The sequence below is a fragment of the Mustelus asterias genome, chromosome 8 (genome assembly GCF_964213995.1).
Source record: "Mustelus asterias chromosome 8, sMusAst1.hap1.1, whole genome shotgun sequence".
Taxonomy (NCBI): Eukaryota; Metazoa; Chordata; class Chondrichthyes; order Carcharhiniformes; family Triakidae; genus Mustelus; species Mustelus asterias.
This window is the reverse complement of record NC_135808.1, coordinates 74,107,955-74,121,405: the sequence shown is the minus strand read 5'-3', so window position 1 is coordinate 74,121,405 and position 13,451 is coordinate 74,107,955. Positions and strand designations below refer to the sequence as shown.

At 43.1% G+C, this 13,451-nt stretch overlaps 1 protein-coding gene across 4 annotated transcripts in view; it reads left to right on the top strand.

Moving 5' to 3' along the window:
* gpsm2 (G protein signaling modulator 2) overlaps positions 1 to 11,902 on the top strand; it is a 72,401-nt gene extending 60,499 nt beyond the window's left edge. For 2 of the 4 annotated variants that reach the window (XM_078218198.1, XM_078218201.1), the window contains exons 14-15: positions 1,529 to 1,734; positions 10,182 to 11,902. In XM_078218198.1, coding sequence (XP_078074324.1) covers positions 1,529 to 1,734; positions 10,182 to 10,358 — 383 coding nt within the window. In that variant the 3' untranslated portion in view covers positions 10,359 to 11,902. The remainder of the gene's footprint in view (positions 1 to 1,528; positions 1,735 to 10,181) is intronic. The other 2 variants (XM_078218199.1, XM_078218200.1) reach the window with 2 other exon arrangements.
* Positions 11,903 to 13,451: the final 1,549 nt, after the last annotated feature.

Here is a 13,451-nt window from a genome sequence, read left to right as displayed (position 1 = left end):
TGACCCTCTCCATGTTCCTGACCTTTGCCTTCCCTGCAGATATGGAAGTTTACCTGCATACTAGGATCCGACAGCAAGCTAAAATTCTATCCAGAGTGAAAGTGACTATTGGGATCTCCTTCTCTCTCTCCACCAGCCTCCGCCCCCACCCCAAGTATTTGACAGACAGGAGGCCGGCAGTGTGATTTTTCAGGTCCTGCTGCTGTCAACGGGATTTCCCATTGAATCGAGCCCCTCCCGCCACCAGGAAACACATTGGCGGGATGTACTGTTGGTGGGACTATAAAATCCCTCCAAACATATCTTGATCAGAGAATTCCTCTATTTTTATAATGCTGTGCCAGCTATTTATATGGAACTCAGCTACAAAGACTCTCCCACGTCTTCAACTTATTATCCTTACTATAAGTGTTATGGGACAGCGTGTCACATCTCCACCCTTGATCACACTAAGCAACATAATGATGTGGAAGTAGTTAGTAAATTTTATTACCTTGGGTCCACAGTGAGGCAGTCCGATTCTTGATGCAGAACTTGACACATGCATAATAAAGAGGCTACCATTGTGACCAACTTGTGAATTGTACATGGAAACACAAGAAGATGCTGGTTTAGGAGGCCTCTTCTTGCACCCTGTTGGAAGGCTGTGAAGCATGGAAACTTGCAGCTACCAAGAAAGGAAGCCAAACTGGTCTCATCTTTGTTGTTTGCAGCGTAATCTTGACATCTCATTGAAGGACCAAATCATAAATGCAACAGTCCTCTCAAAGGCAAATCTCCCAAGTTTGCTGATGCTCATCAAGCAGAACCGACTTTGCTGACTTGGACACCACCTCAGGATGGAAGACTGATGCAATTTCAAAAGATTTTCTATGTGCTGAGGGAGCCAGAGCCAGAAGACCAGCAAGATGCCTAAAGCTCTGCATCAAGGGTGGCGTGACATGAAGGACCAAGGTGTTAGTTTTCTTACCTGGGAGATGACAGAGGGAAATAGCGACATCACCAATGGGCAGGCATGCACCATGATACGATCAGTGGCTACAGCAGCTTGGCAACAGTTGCCAATACTGAAAACAGTAACCCACAATGACACTTGATAACCAGGTCATATGTGAAACTTATGGCAGAGCATACCACTCATGGATTGGTCTCTTCAGCAAAACTGCACCACGTGGAACTATCTCATCTCCAATGGCTTTGTTGCAGGTCCATCACCTTGTGTAGATGGAAGGATGCCATTTCGCTTATTAGACCTGTGCCTTTTTAAAATGGTCTTGAGTTAGCATGAAATTGTTAGTACTTTCCCTGTAATTAGAAAGCATTTCTGCATGAGAATTGCTTGTTAAAAGTTGTCTTACTTTGCTGCGCATCAAATTTGTTCTGCAGCAGTGGTGTTGATAAATAGTATGTCAAGGTTATTCATTCTATAAACTTAATTTCAAACCCATCAGAGAAAAAAAATCCCCTTTCATTAAGGGTGCAGTTTAAAATAATTATATCTCAAATATGTTTTCCCTTTTTACTTTAGTAGCCTCACCACAGACAGAGGAGTTTTTGGATCTGCTTGCAAGTTCTCAGGGCCGGCGATTAGATGATCAGCGTGCAAGCATTGGCAATCTTCCAGGCTTGCGGCTTAACCAGCATAATAGCCACTCTGTTCTTAGTCACCTGATCACCAATGGAGACAGCAAGGAGCCAGATGATTCTTTCTTTGATATGCTGGTAAAATGTCAGGTTAGACAATTTTTTTGTAGCTTGTATCTTGTTATAATTAGCTTCATTTTTTAAACAAATATCATGTGAAGTTTCTGAATGTGAAATTGTACTTTTCGACAAATATTCCAAGTCTAGCTGTCAACAGGTATAGAACAAGGGAACACAGATGAAATGTAAGTGATTTAGGACTCCGAGCAAGAAAAGACTGAGGATTGAGTGATAAGACTGCACTACTGGAGTTGGCGATTGAAGCAGATATCATGCCCACATTTAAAAATAAGTTAGATAGATAAAAGAAGAAATAGGGGATGAAGGAATATGGGAATATAATGGACACATCGAATTCGGACTGCTGCTCATATGGAGAATAAACACTTTTATGGCCTGTTTACATATGAGCGTAAGATTAGAAACTGGAGTTGGCTATTTGACCCCTCAAGTCTGTTCATCATTTCTAAGATCGTGGTTGTTCTCATTGTGACCGTAGCTCGACTTTACTGTCTACCCTCTGTAACCATAGATTCTTGATTAACAAGGTGTCAAACTACCTCAACCTTTAAACGTTTCACTAACCCTTCCTCCACTGCTCACTGGGGAAGAGAATTCCACTGATTAAATTTCTCCACATTTTAATTGCAAATGGGAGACCCCTAATTTTTAAACTGTGTCCCTGAGTTCTAGTATCTCCCATATGGGGAAATATCCTCGCAGCATCTACCCTCTCAAGTCTCCTCAGGATTATATATGCTTCAATAAGATTATCTCTCATTCTTCTAAACTCCTAGGCCCAACCTTTCCTCATAAGATAGCCCCTCCATCCCAGGAATCAATTGAGTGAACCTTCAGGACTCTGAACTGCTTCTAATGCAAATATATATTTCCAAAGTAAGGATACCAAAATTGTACACACTGCTCCAGATGTGATCACACCAATGCCCTGCCCTGTATGACTGTAATAAAACTTCCCTACTTTTATACTCTTATTTCCCCAACATTGTCATTCTAATCATTTACGGTACCTGTATACCAATATTTTTGATACATGTACCGGGATAACCAGATCTCTCTGTCCTGCAGAGGTCTGCAGTCTCTCTTCATTTAAATAATATATTGCTTTTCTATTATTCCTGCCAAAATGGATGTGTTCCCATTTCCCACATTTAAACTTCATCTGCCAATATTTGTCCACTTGAGCTATCTATATCCCTTTCCAGACCTCTTATGTTCTCAAGAACTTATTCTCCTACCTATCTTTGTTTCATTAACAAATTTAGCAACCAAGTTTTCCAAGATGGGCTGACAAATCCCCTGGTCCTTTTGGACTTCACCCCAAGGTCTTGAAAGAAGTGGCTGATGAAATAGTTGATGCATTGATTTTAATTTTCCAAAATTTTGTGGATTCAGGGAAGGTTCCATTAGATTGGAGGGTAGTAAATGTAACTCCCATTATTCAAAAAGGGAGGGAAATGGAAAGCAGGAAGCTGCAGGCCAGTTAGCTTAACGTCTGTTAGAGGGAAAATGATACTATTAACTGTTATAGCACGATACTTAGAAAAAATCAACATGGTTTTGTGAGTGGGAAATCATGTTTAACCAATTTATTGGAGCTCTTTGAAGAAGTACTAGGTACTGTAGATAAAGGGGAACCGGTGGATGTACTGTACCCAGATTTCCAAAAGATATTTGATGAGGTGTCACATCAAAGCTTATTGTGGAAAATAAATGCATGGTGAAGGAGGTAACATATTGGCATGGATAGAAGATTGGTTAGCTAACAGGAAACAGAGTAGGTATAAATGGTTTGTTTTCTGGTTGGCAGGATGTGATGCATGGTGTGCCACAGGGATCCATGCTGGGGCATCAAAACTGTTTAATTTGTATAAATGATTCGAATGAAGGGACTGCTGGTATGGTTGCTAAATTCGCCGATGACACAAAGATAGGTAGGAAAGTAAGTTGTGAGGAGGATGTAAGGAGACTACAAAATTATATGGATAGGTTAACTGAGTGGGCAATTTTTTTGCAAATGGAATATTAAGTGTAAAATGTGAGAATGTCGATTTTGGCAGGACAAATAAAAAAGCATATTATCTAAATGATAGATTGCAGAGCTTTGAGACACAGGGGGATCTGGGTGTCCTCATGCATGATCCTGATGGGACTGCTGAACATAGTGGATGTGGAAAGCATGTTTCCTCTTGAGGGAGAATCTAGAACTATGGGCAACTGTTTAAAAATAAGGAAACAAATTCTGTCAGATAATTGTCAGACTTTGGAATTCTCTTCCTCAAAAGGTGATTGAGGCAGAGGTTTTGAATATCATGGAGGAAGTAGATTAATTCTTGATTAACAAGGGGGATTAGGTAGGATGTGACGTTTAAGTTAAATTGAAATCAGCCTTGATCTTATTGAATGGCAGAGCAGGCTTGTAGGGCCAGGTGGCCTACTCCTGCTCCTAATTCATATGTTCATAATATGAATTTTGCACAACTCTGTATATGTTAATTTAAAAAAAAAGTAGCAGATCAAATCAAAATATAGACAAACGTTTGTCCTCATCCCTTGATTAATTAGTATTTAGAAATCTATCGATCTGAACGACCGAGCTTCCACAGCCTTCTGGGGTAGAGAATTCCAAAGATTCACAGGGCTCATAGTGAAGAAATTTCTCATCACAGTCCTAAATGGCCTACTTCTTATTCCAAAACTGTTCCCTGGTTCTATCCCCCTCAGCCAGTGGAAACATCCTTTCTGCATCCACCCTGTTCAGCCTCCTAAGAATTTTGTAAGTTTCAATGAGATCATCTCTTATTCTGGAGAATACAGATCCAGTCTCCACAATCTATCCTTAAAGGACACTCCCATGATCCCAGGAATTAGTCTGGTGAACCACTGCTACACTTGGCAAGTATATACTTCCTTGGGTAAGGAGACCAAAAACTGTACAGAATACTCCAGGTATAGTCTGACCAAGGTTCAATAGAATTGAAGCTAGACATCTTCACTGCTGTATTCACAGTATATTCACAATATATTCCTTGTATCAGGTTCTTATCCACTCCCTAAGCCTGTCCAACTTCTCGTGAAACCTTTTTGCATCTTTCTCTCAACGCACATTTCCACCAAGTTTTTATCATCTGCAAACTTGGAAATATTATACTTGGTCCCCACATCCAGATCATTGATATTGATTGTGAACAGCTGGGGCTTCACTCCTGCAGCACTCCACTAGTCGCAGCCTGCCAACCTGAGAATGGCCGATTTATTCCTCCTTTGTGCAGAGACCCAGACTTTGTCTGAAAATGATTCCTCTGGAGAATACAACCAGAACCAAGGCCAGGAGTAGCTCAGACATCAGAGTCTTAAAAGACAGTAATCTCTGGATTACTCCCAGTGTTAAGTGTGGAGTACAGAAATTAGAGCATACTGCAGCTGAAGAGTGTGTGACTAGAGAAATGGTGAAAGAGGGAGGGCTTTAGATTGCTGGGGCATTGTAGGTGATTCTGGGGGAGATGGTTTACACTTAGGCAGGGTCAGGACCAATATGGTAGAGAAGTTTGCTGCTGCTGCTGTTGGAGAGAAGCTAGTTCTCCAGCTTGACAGAGGTATGGGAACCTGAGCATAGATTCAGATATGAGAAAGGAAAACTGGAAATGAAAAATTAATAACCAACTATAGAAAGTTGAGGAGCCAAAAGCTAGAAAAGAAATAAAGGAATTGTTCGATGATTAGTTATAAAATTCAATGCAAGCAGTCTAGTGTATGAGGCAATTAAGCTAAGGGCACAGATAGATAATGGAAATATAAAACTATAGAAATGTAGCTTAAAGGTCAGGAATGGCAACTCAACATTCCCAGCAAAGAGAGGGGCGTAAAGTGTTTGTGTGTGTGTGGGGGGGGGGGGAAGAGAGAGAGTAGAGAGCATGCACACAAGGGTGGAGGGGATACAGTGCACGCATGAAGAAGGGGAGGTGGAGGGAGATGAGTGCACGCGTGGGGGCGGGGGCGGAGGGGGTACAGTGCACGTGTGAGGGATCAGAGTATGCGAGTGAGGGAGGGGATAGGGTGCATGTGCGAGGACAGAGGTGGAGGGGGTAGAATGTGTGCACCTGAGGAGGAGGGCGGAGGGGGTAGAGTGTGTGCACATGCGCGCGAGGGGGGTGGGGGGGTGGAGGGGATTGCGCGCGCGAGAGGGGCGGAGGGGGTTGCATGCGCGCACGAGGAGAGGGGGTGGAGGGGGTTCAATGCAAGCGAGGGGCCGAGCACGCGCATGTGGGGGAGTGGAGGGTGAGTGCGTGCGTGTGGGGGGGGGCGGAGGGGAAGAGCGTGCGTGTGGGATGGGGGGAGAGCGCGTGTGTGGGGGGGGGCGGAGATCACGTGCATGAGGGTGTGTGCAAGGGGAGGGGATACAGTGCACGTGCGAGGAGAGGAGTCGGAGGGGGCAGAGTGTGCACATGCAAGGGTGGGGGGGGTGGAGGGGGTAGAGTGCATGCGAGGAGAGGGGGCTGTGACTAGAGTGTGTGTGAGGAGGAGACGGTGGGGGTAGAGTGCGTGAAGATGGGGTGGCGGAGGGGAAATTCTCAGAAAAAATTAGCTAGTTGACCAATGGGCTTGAAAATGGGAGTTTTCCTGCCTGTTTTGAGTGTAATGGATCTCCGGGATTCTGTACATCACAGAGTCCCTGATGCATTCATGCCGGGGATGGTGGCAGAGCCGGAATCAGTGGGGAGATCAGTGCATGTGCACCGGCCCCCACCCCATTTCTGGCTGATCTTCTCTTTGCAGCCCAGATCCCCTCCCAAAGTCGGCAGCTTCCGCGACCACTCTCTCCCATGTCCAACCCTGAACGTGTCCGACCCCTTCACCCCCAAGCACAGCCACGACCGTCCCCTCCCTCCCAACCCCACCGATGCAGTGTGCAATGAGCCACCCCAGTACCATCACCGATTGCCCGTCCCCAAGCTGGCATCTCCCCTGCCCGATTTCCTGGGGAGGCCTCTATTGCTTCTGTCTCCACCAACGGGGTGATCACACACACGTTTGATGGCGACCAGCCCCATTGGTGGTAACCTCCCCCGGCGGGTGGGAAACATTAGCGAGCCTGGTGGATACCGTCCTGGGCTCGTTAATGGTATGGAAATTCCGATTTCTATTATAATCAGGCTCATGCCAGAAATCAGCCTGAGGCTGATTACGTTAAGAAAAATGGCTTGGGAGAATTTGCTATCTTAGCTACCTTTGTCCGTCTGCTTATTCCAGTCTATATGTTAATTTTAAATCCCCCATGATAATTGCCATACCTTTCAGAGAGATTCCCAGTCTTTCTTCTTTGATACCCTGTCCTACCGTGTGATTACTGTTAGGGGGCCTGTGTACCATTCCCGCAAATGACCATTCCTCATCTCTATCCAAACTGCTTCCATATCCTGTTTTCCTGAACTTGGGTCATCCCTCTCTATTCTGCTAATGTCGTCTTTAATTAACAGAATCATTTCTCCACCTTTTCCTAACTTCCTAAAAGTCATATACCTTTCAATATTCAAAAGTCTTTCAATGCCATCCAGCAGCCATGTCTCTGTAATGGCTGTTAGATCGTACTCATTAATCTCTATTTGCAATAACAGTTCATCTGTTTTGTTTTGAATGCTACATGCATTTCAGATACAGAGCCTTAAGTTTTGTCCTTTTTTTTATTATTTGTGTAACCTCTAGCCTTGTCTGTTGAATTACTCTTAGATTTGTACTCTATGCCTTCCTCTATCATTTCCCTTTTAATCCCTTCCTCTTTTCCCTTGTCTCTACTCTTTGATATACCACATCTGCCCACATTTGATCTCCTGCCCCCACTATTCAGCTTAAAATTCGATTCTGCCCTAACAACAATCCCACCCAGGCCCTATCCCCATCACCCCACATATTTACCCTGCTAATCGCTCTAACCTACACATTCCAGGACACTAACGGGCAATTTAACATGGCTAATCAACCTAACCTATAAATCTTTGGAGTGAGAGGAAACCGGAGCACCCAGAGGAAACCCACGCAGACACGGGGAGAACGTGTAAACTCTGCACAGACACTGACCCAACCTGGGAATCGAACTCAGGTCCCTGGAGCTGTGAAGCAGCAGTGCTAATCACTGTGCCACCATGCCGCCCTAGTTATGCAGTTCAGAGGAACATTGGTCACAGCATGCTTCGGGTGCAGACTGTCCTAATGGTACAGCCTCAGTTTCTCAACTAATGCTAGTGCTCCACAAATTGGAACTCACTTCTCCCACATCAGACTTTGAGCCACGTACTCATCTAATTTTATGCACCCTATGCCAATTTGTATGTGGCTCAGGTAATAGTCGAGATTATAACTTTTGAGGTTCTGTTGTTTAAATTAGTGCCTAACTCCTCCTATTCTTTATGCAGAACCTCTTTCCTAGTTCTACCCATGTCATTGATACCTACATGGGCCATGATAACTGTATCCTTCTCCTCCCACTGCAAGTTCCTCTCCAACCCTGAGCACCAGGCAGGTTAACACAGCCATCTGGACTCTTGCTCTTTGCTGCAAAGAACAGTGTCTATCCCCCTCACTATACTGTCCCCTACTACCACTACATTCCTTTTTGCTTCCCCACTTGAATGGTTTTCTGTACCACGGTGCATGGTCAGTTTGCTCATTCACCCTGCAGCCCCAACTCTCATCCAAACAAACTGAGAGAACTCAAACATATTGGACAATTGCAGAGACTGATATTCCTGCACACGTCCCCTCTGCATTTCCTTATAAGCCTCACACAGTAATATCCTCTAGTGTGAGCACTGATCAAATGAAAATACCCTATCCTATATGGTGTGACTCCCTCCTGGTACAAAGCATCCAGCTAACTTTCCCCCTCCCTCATCTGTCGCAGTGTCTGCAGCTTAGCCTCCAGTTCAATAACTCTTGAGCCAAAGCTCCTTGCACCGCAAACATTAACTGCAGACATGTTTGTCCTGGATTTGGCTAGAATCCAGGAGCTTCTACATGCTGTAGCTATGACACATTACATGTCCTGCCATCCTTAATGTTAGGTATTATTCACATATTTATCCTGCTTACTTATATTTTATTATTTTTACCAATTTGTATACTATTTTAATCCTTAGGACTATAACAGACCGAAATCACATACCAGATACCCACTAAAGGTCGTGGGGGCCTGGAATGTGTTGCCGGGCAAGGTGGTGGAGGCGGACACACTGGGAACGTTTAAGACTTATCTAGACAGCTATATGAACGGAGTGGGAATGGAGGGATACAAAAGAGTGGTCTAGTTTGGACCAGGGAGCGGCGCGGGCTAATTGTTCCTGGTTTCTCGTTTCAAGGCTTCATTCTATGATCATCTTGCTGGTGCCAGTACAGAGTGAGACTGCGGATAGTTGGGAACCTGTCTCGGGGGCAGGGAATTCATATGGTGTTCGTGGAAGTGGAGATGACTAGGGTTGGGAAGCATTTTCCGATCGGGGCCATTGTGATCTCCTGGACTCGTTTCGATCGCCTCAGGGGGTCGGAGAGGAATTTCCCAGATTTTTTTTCCCCATATTGGCCCTGGGGTTTTTCACTCTGGGTTTTCGCCTCTCCCTGGAGATCACATGGTCTGGAATGGGGGGGTGGGGGTAAGTTAATAGGTTGTAATGAACAAAAGCATCGTAGCTGTGAGGGACAGCTCGGTGGATAGGATATTGGTATGTAGATAGGCTGGAAAATTGGGCGGGGATCCTGGATTCAGGATTCAATCCTGGACCGGGGAGCGGCGCGGGCTTGGAGGGCCGAAGGGCCTGTTCGTGTGCTGTATTGTTCTTTGTTTGTTCTTTGTAAACAGCTAGCTCCTTTCCCTATTGAATAGGGTGGCACGCTGGCACAGTGGCTAGCTCTGCTGCCTCAGTGCCAGGGACCCAGGTTCAATTCTGGCCTCGGGTCACTGTCTGTGTGGAATTTGCACATTTTCCCCATGTCTGTGTAGGTTTCCACTGGATGTTGTGGTTTCCTCCCACTGTCCAAAGATGTGCAGGTTAGGTTGATTGGCCATGTTAAATTGACCCTAGTGTCAGGGGGTTAGCAGGATAAATGAGGTTTATGGGAATAGGGCCTCGGTGGGACTGCAGTTGGTACAGACTCAATGGGCCAAATGGGCTACTTTTGTACTGTAACAATTCTATGATTGATTCAAAGAGTAAGAACAATTCTTACATGGTGAAAAAGATAGAAAAGGGAAAGGAGACCTCTTCCTCTCCGCCCACTCAGTTCCTTAGCTATGGTTGTTTAATTTCAAACAAATATTTTATAATTTTTGCTTTGCTCATCAATTGGGTTAAATAGCGAACTAGAGTAGAATATCCTTCATTGTAAGTAACTTAAGTTTTTAGTACCTTCAAATAACATTTGAAAATTATTCTTTCAGTATCTTTAATCAGTTATCATTTCTTTAGGGCTCAAGGCTAGATGACCAGAGGTGTGCACCACCACAGCCTGTACGTAAATGTATTACTGTTCCTGATGAAGACTTCTTCAGCCTAATCCTGCGATCTCAGGCCAAACGGATGAATGAACAACGTGTCACACTTTCCTTCCATATGAAGGAAAAAAAAAGGGACCTCTCCCATTGAACTGAATTGACATTACTTATAATTTTTTTTTAAAAACCTCATTATTCCAGGGAAATTGAAACTAATGGTTTGGATTTGGTAAAATTCACATTGCACTTTGGAGTGAAGTCAGTCTTGACTGCTGAGGTTCTATTGTCTACAAGTGTATGTTGCTCTTAATTTTAAAGGAGTTTGAATGATTTGAAAAGGTATTAAACTGGGATATACCAGTATTCTATATTTTCTAAACTGAAATTTTTCTATTATCACTGATCTAATGATGATCATGACAGGTAAGAGGTCATCCTGATTTTTTATTTTATTTGTTAGATCAATAAATATTGATGTCAGCTGAATTCAGCCTCACCAATGTTGGCAGCAGAAAATTGCAACTGCCTTCATTTAAAAAAAACAATTAGATGTGCATTACCTTTTTATTAGTTTCAAGTTGATTTTTGACATTCAATTACTGCAGGAAATCATTGGTATTTATAACAGAACTATTTTCTGATGTACAAAAATAATTGTAGCCGCATTCTACTGCCAGTCGTGTGCTGATTTTCTCTCTCGCAGTTTAATGAAGAGGGCTTCAAAGTGCATATGATTTGTGGATTTCTTTGTAACTGCTGCTGTAAAAATGCTTCTAGTTCATGATTGCAAATCTGGTACTGAGCATTTATAACTTGTTTTACATAATTTTTACATGTATTTGTTTTTGTGGTTGGGGGGCGGGGTCAGGTTTGAGTTTCATATTTAAGGCTCCAAATCTATCTCCCAAGTCATTTGTCCTATGCCTGCTTTTGTAAGGCAAAAAGGTGTGCAAATTTTCTACAGTACAAGTTGTAAAAGGATTTAAAAAAATATTCCTCAACCTATGAAAAAACTTGACAATTCTGCATAATTTAACAGGACTGATTTTTGTCAAATTCAAATCTCAAGATAAAAGCAATGTAATTATGCCACTGAAGAAATTAATTTCCTACTAGTTATACAGCATTTGTTTACTTGTAGCTCTAAGTTAGAGAAGCAATTTTGGGGTCGGTAATAACAAAATGTATTTCCTAAATCTTCAGAACTTTCATGACAATGATATGCAGTAAAGGAGTGGATAGACATGCCACGGTTGTGGTAATGTCTTATTTCATCAGACTACTAAAATGAGGTAGATTGGTAATTGTAGATGTTGATATTTTTGAAGAAGCATCCCAGGCAGCTCAGTTTGAAAACATCTCTCGTGCTTCCACAGCAAAAGGAACAATGTATTCTATTAATTATTAGTCGATATTAAACACAATAATGGTAGAATTGAGTACTTATTGCATTTTATATTTTTGGGTAGGCAAGGACTACAGGTTAATTTTTCTCAAGTGTTGATCACTGTTGCCTTTCAGCGCAACAGCTAGATGTTGGTCATGCTTTTTCATTTGCAATGATGTAGCATGTTGTGGAATCATGACTTCATAATGTATTTTTATTATAGACTGAATATTAAAGTATGCCGCCTCCAAATCTGAACACTCATTTGTTTAAGGCACTGGATAACAAATAAAATTATTCATCAGCCAATGTTTTCAGTGACTTAAATATGAAAGAATGCTGTGAATGTTTTAATACAACACTCTGGACAGTGTACAAGTTAGGACCAGGATTTTTAAAGGGAGAACAGAAACAGAGAGCTGGAGGTATATGTACACATTGTTCAAGATAGCATAGCAGGTAAAGAATTGGGTAAAAGGCAGGTGGGATCCTGAGCTATGAAAATTCAGCTTTATGCCTCTATAGTCACCCATGGGGGTGAATTGAGTTGTGCCTGGGCCTGGAAATTACACACTCAAAAGTGTCATTGGTTTCTGATGTCTCAGTGATGGCATAATTGTCAAGAGGGGGGAAGATGGCAACCTCCGATTAATTGCTTGTTGCCGAGTACTGGAAGCAACAGTTTGACTCGCCATCCTCCCCATTTGAAAACTGCTAAGAAATTTTGAGCATTGCTGATGGGAACACAGCAGGGAGTTGGTCATGCTTATGACTGGACTGTGAAAAAGCTGCCCAAAGGGGAGATTTGAACTCCGTTGGTCGTGCAGTGGCAAAGTGGCCATTGCTAGAGATAGTGAGGAGAGAATGTTTAGGCACTAGAGGTACATGGTGTCGGCACCTATGGCCTCTAGCATACTCACTGGAATTCCCCTTTCAGATGGAGGGACAACCGTCTGCCACAGCCTCTATCAGGCCTTGAGGGCAGCAGCAGAAAAATGTGGGGTTGCTCAGGGATGGCTGCCAAAACCATCACTGACCCTCTGCTCTTGCTGCTCATACATTTCTGAAGGCAATGGCCTGCTCAGTCATGACTGCTGTTTGCCTTTTAAATTGCCCAACTGTGCTTAGCTCCAGCCTGTGTCTGGTGCCCCTAATTAGGTGCCAAACCTGGTTCCAGGCCAATTAATGGCTAACACATTGAGGTTAGCATATGATGTCAGCTTCATGACCCTGGAATGAAAATTCAGCCAATAGAATTCAAAACTAATTTATAATGAACCTCCCTCTATAAAACATTGGTTTTGACTTAACACTAGGCACCACAATTTAGGAAGAATGTAAAGGCTCTACAGAGGGTGCAGATATGATTTACAAGAATGACTCTAGGAATGAGGTACTTCAGTTATTTGGATAGATTGAAAAATCTGGGGCTGTTCTCCTTCAAAAGGAGTTTGGAGAGAATTTGATAGAAGTGTTTAAAAGCATGAGGGTTTTTTTTGCTATTCATTGTAAATCAGTGTCCCTGGTTGGGGGGACTCTGTCTAGAGTACTCCATTACCCCAGTGGGAGTAATATGTCAAATTTTGGGTAGTGCATTTTAGGGAGGATGTCAAGGTCTTGGAGAGGGTGCAGAAGAGGCTGACCAGAATGAGGGACTTCAGTTATGTGAAGAGACTGAAGAAGCTGAAGTTGTCGTTCTCAGCTGTTCAAAATTGTAAAGGATTTTGATTTAAAAAAAACAGATTTAAGGTGACCCGGAATGCACTACTTTAAAGGGTTGTGGAAACAGATTCAACAGTAACTTTCAAAACAGAATTGGATAAATGCTTGAAGGGAAAAAACACTGGGCCACAGGGG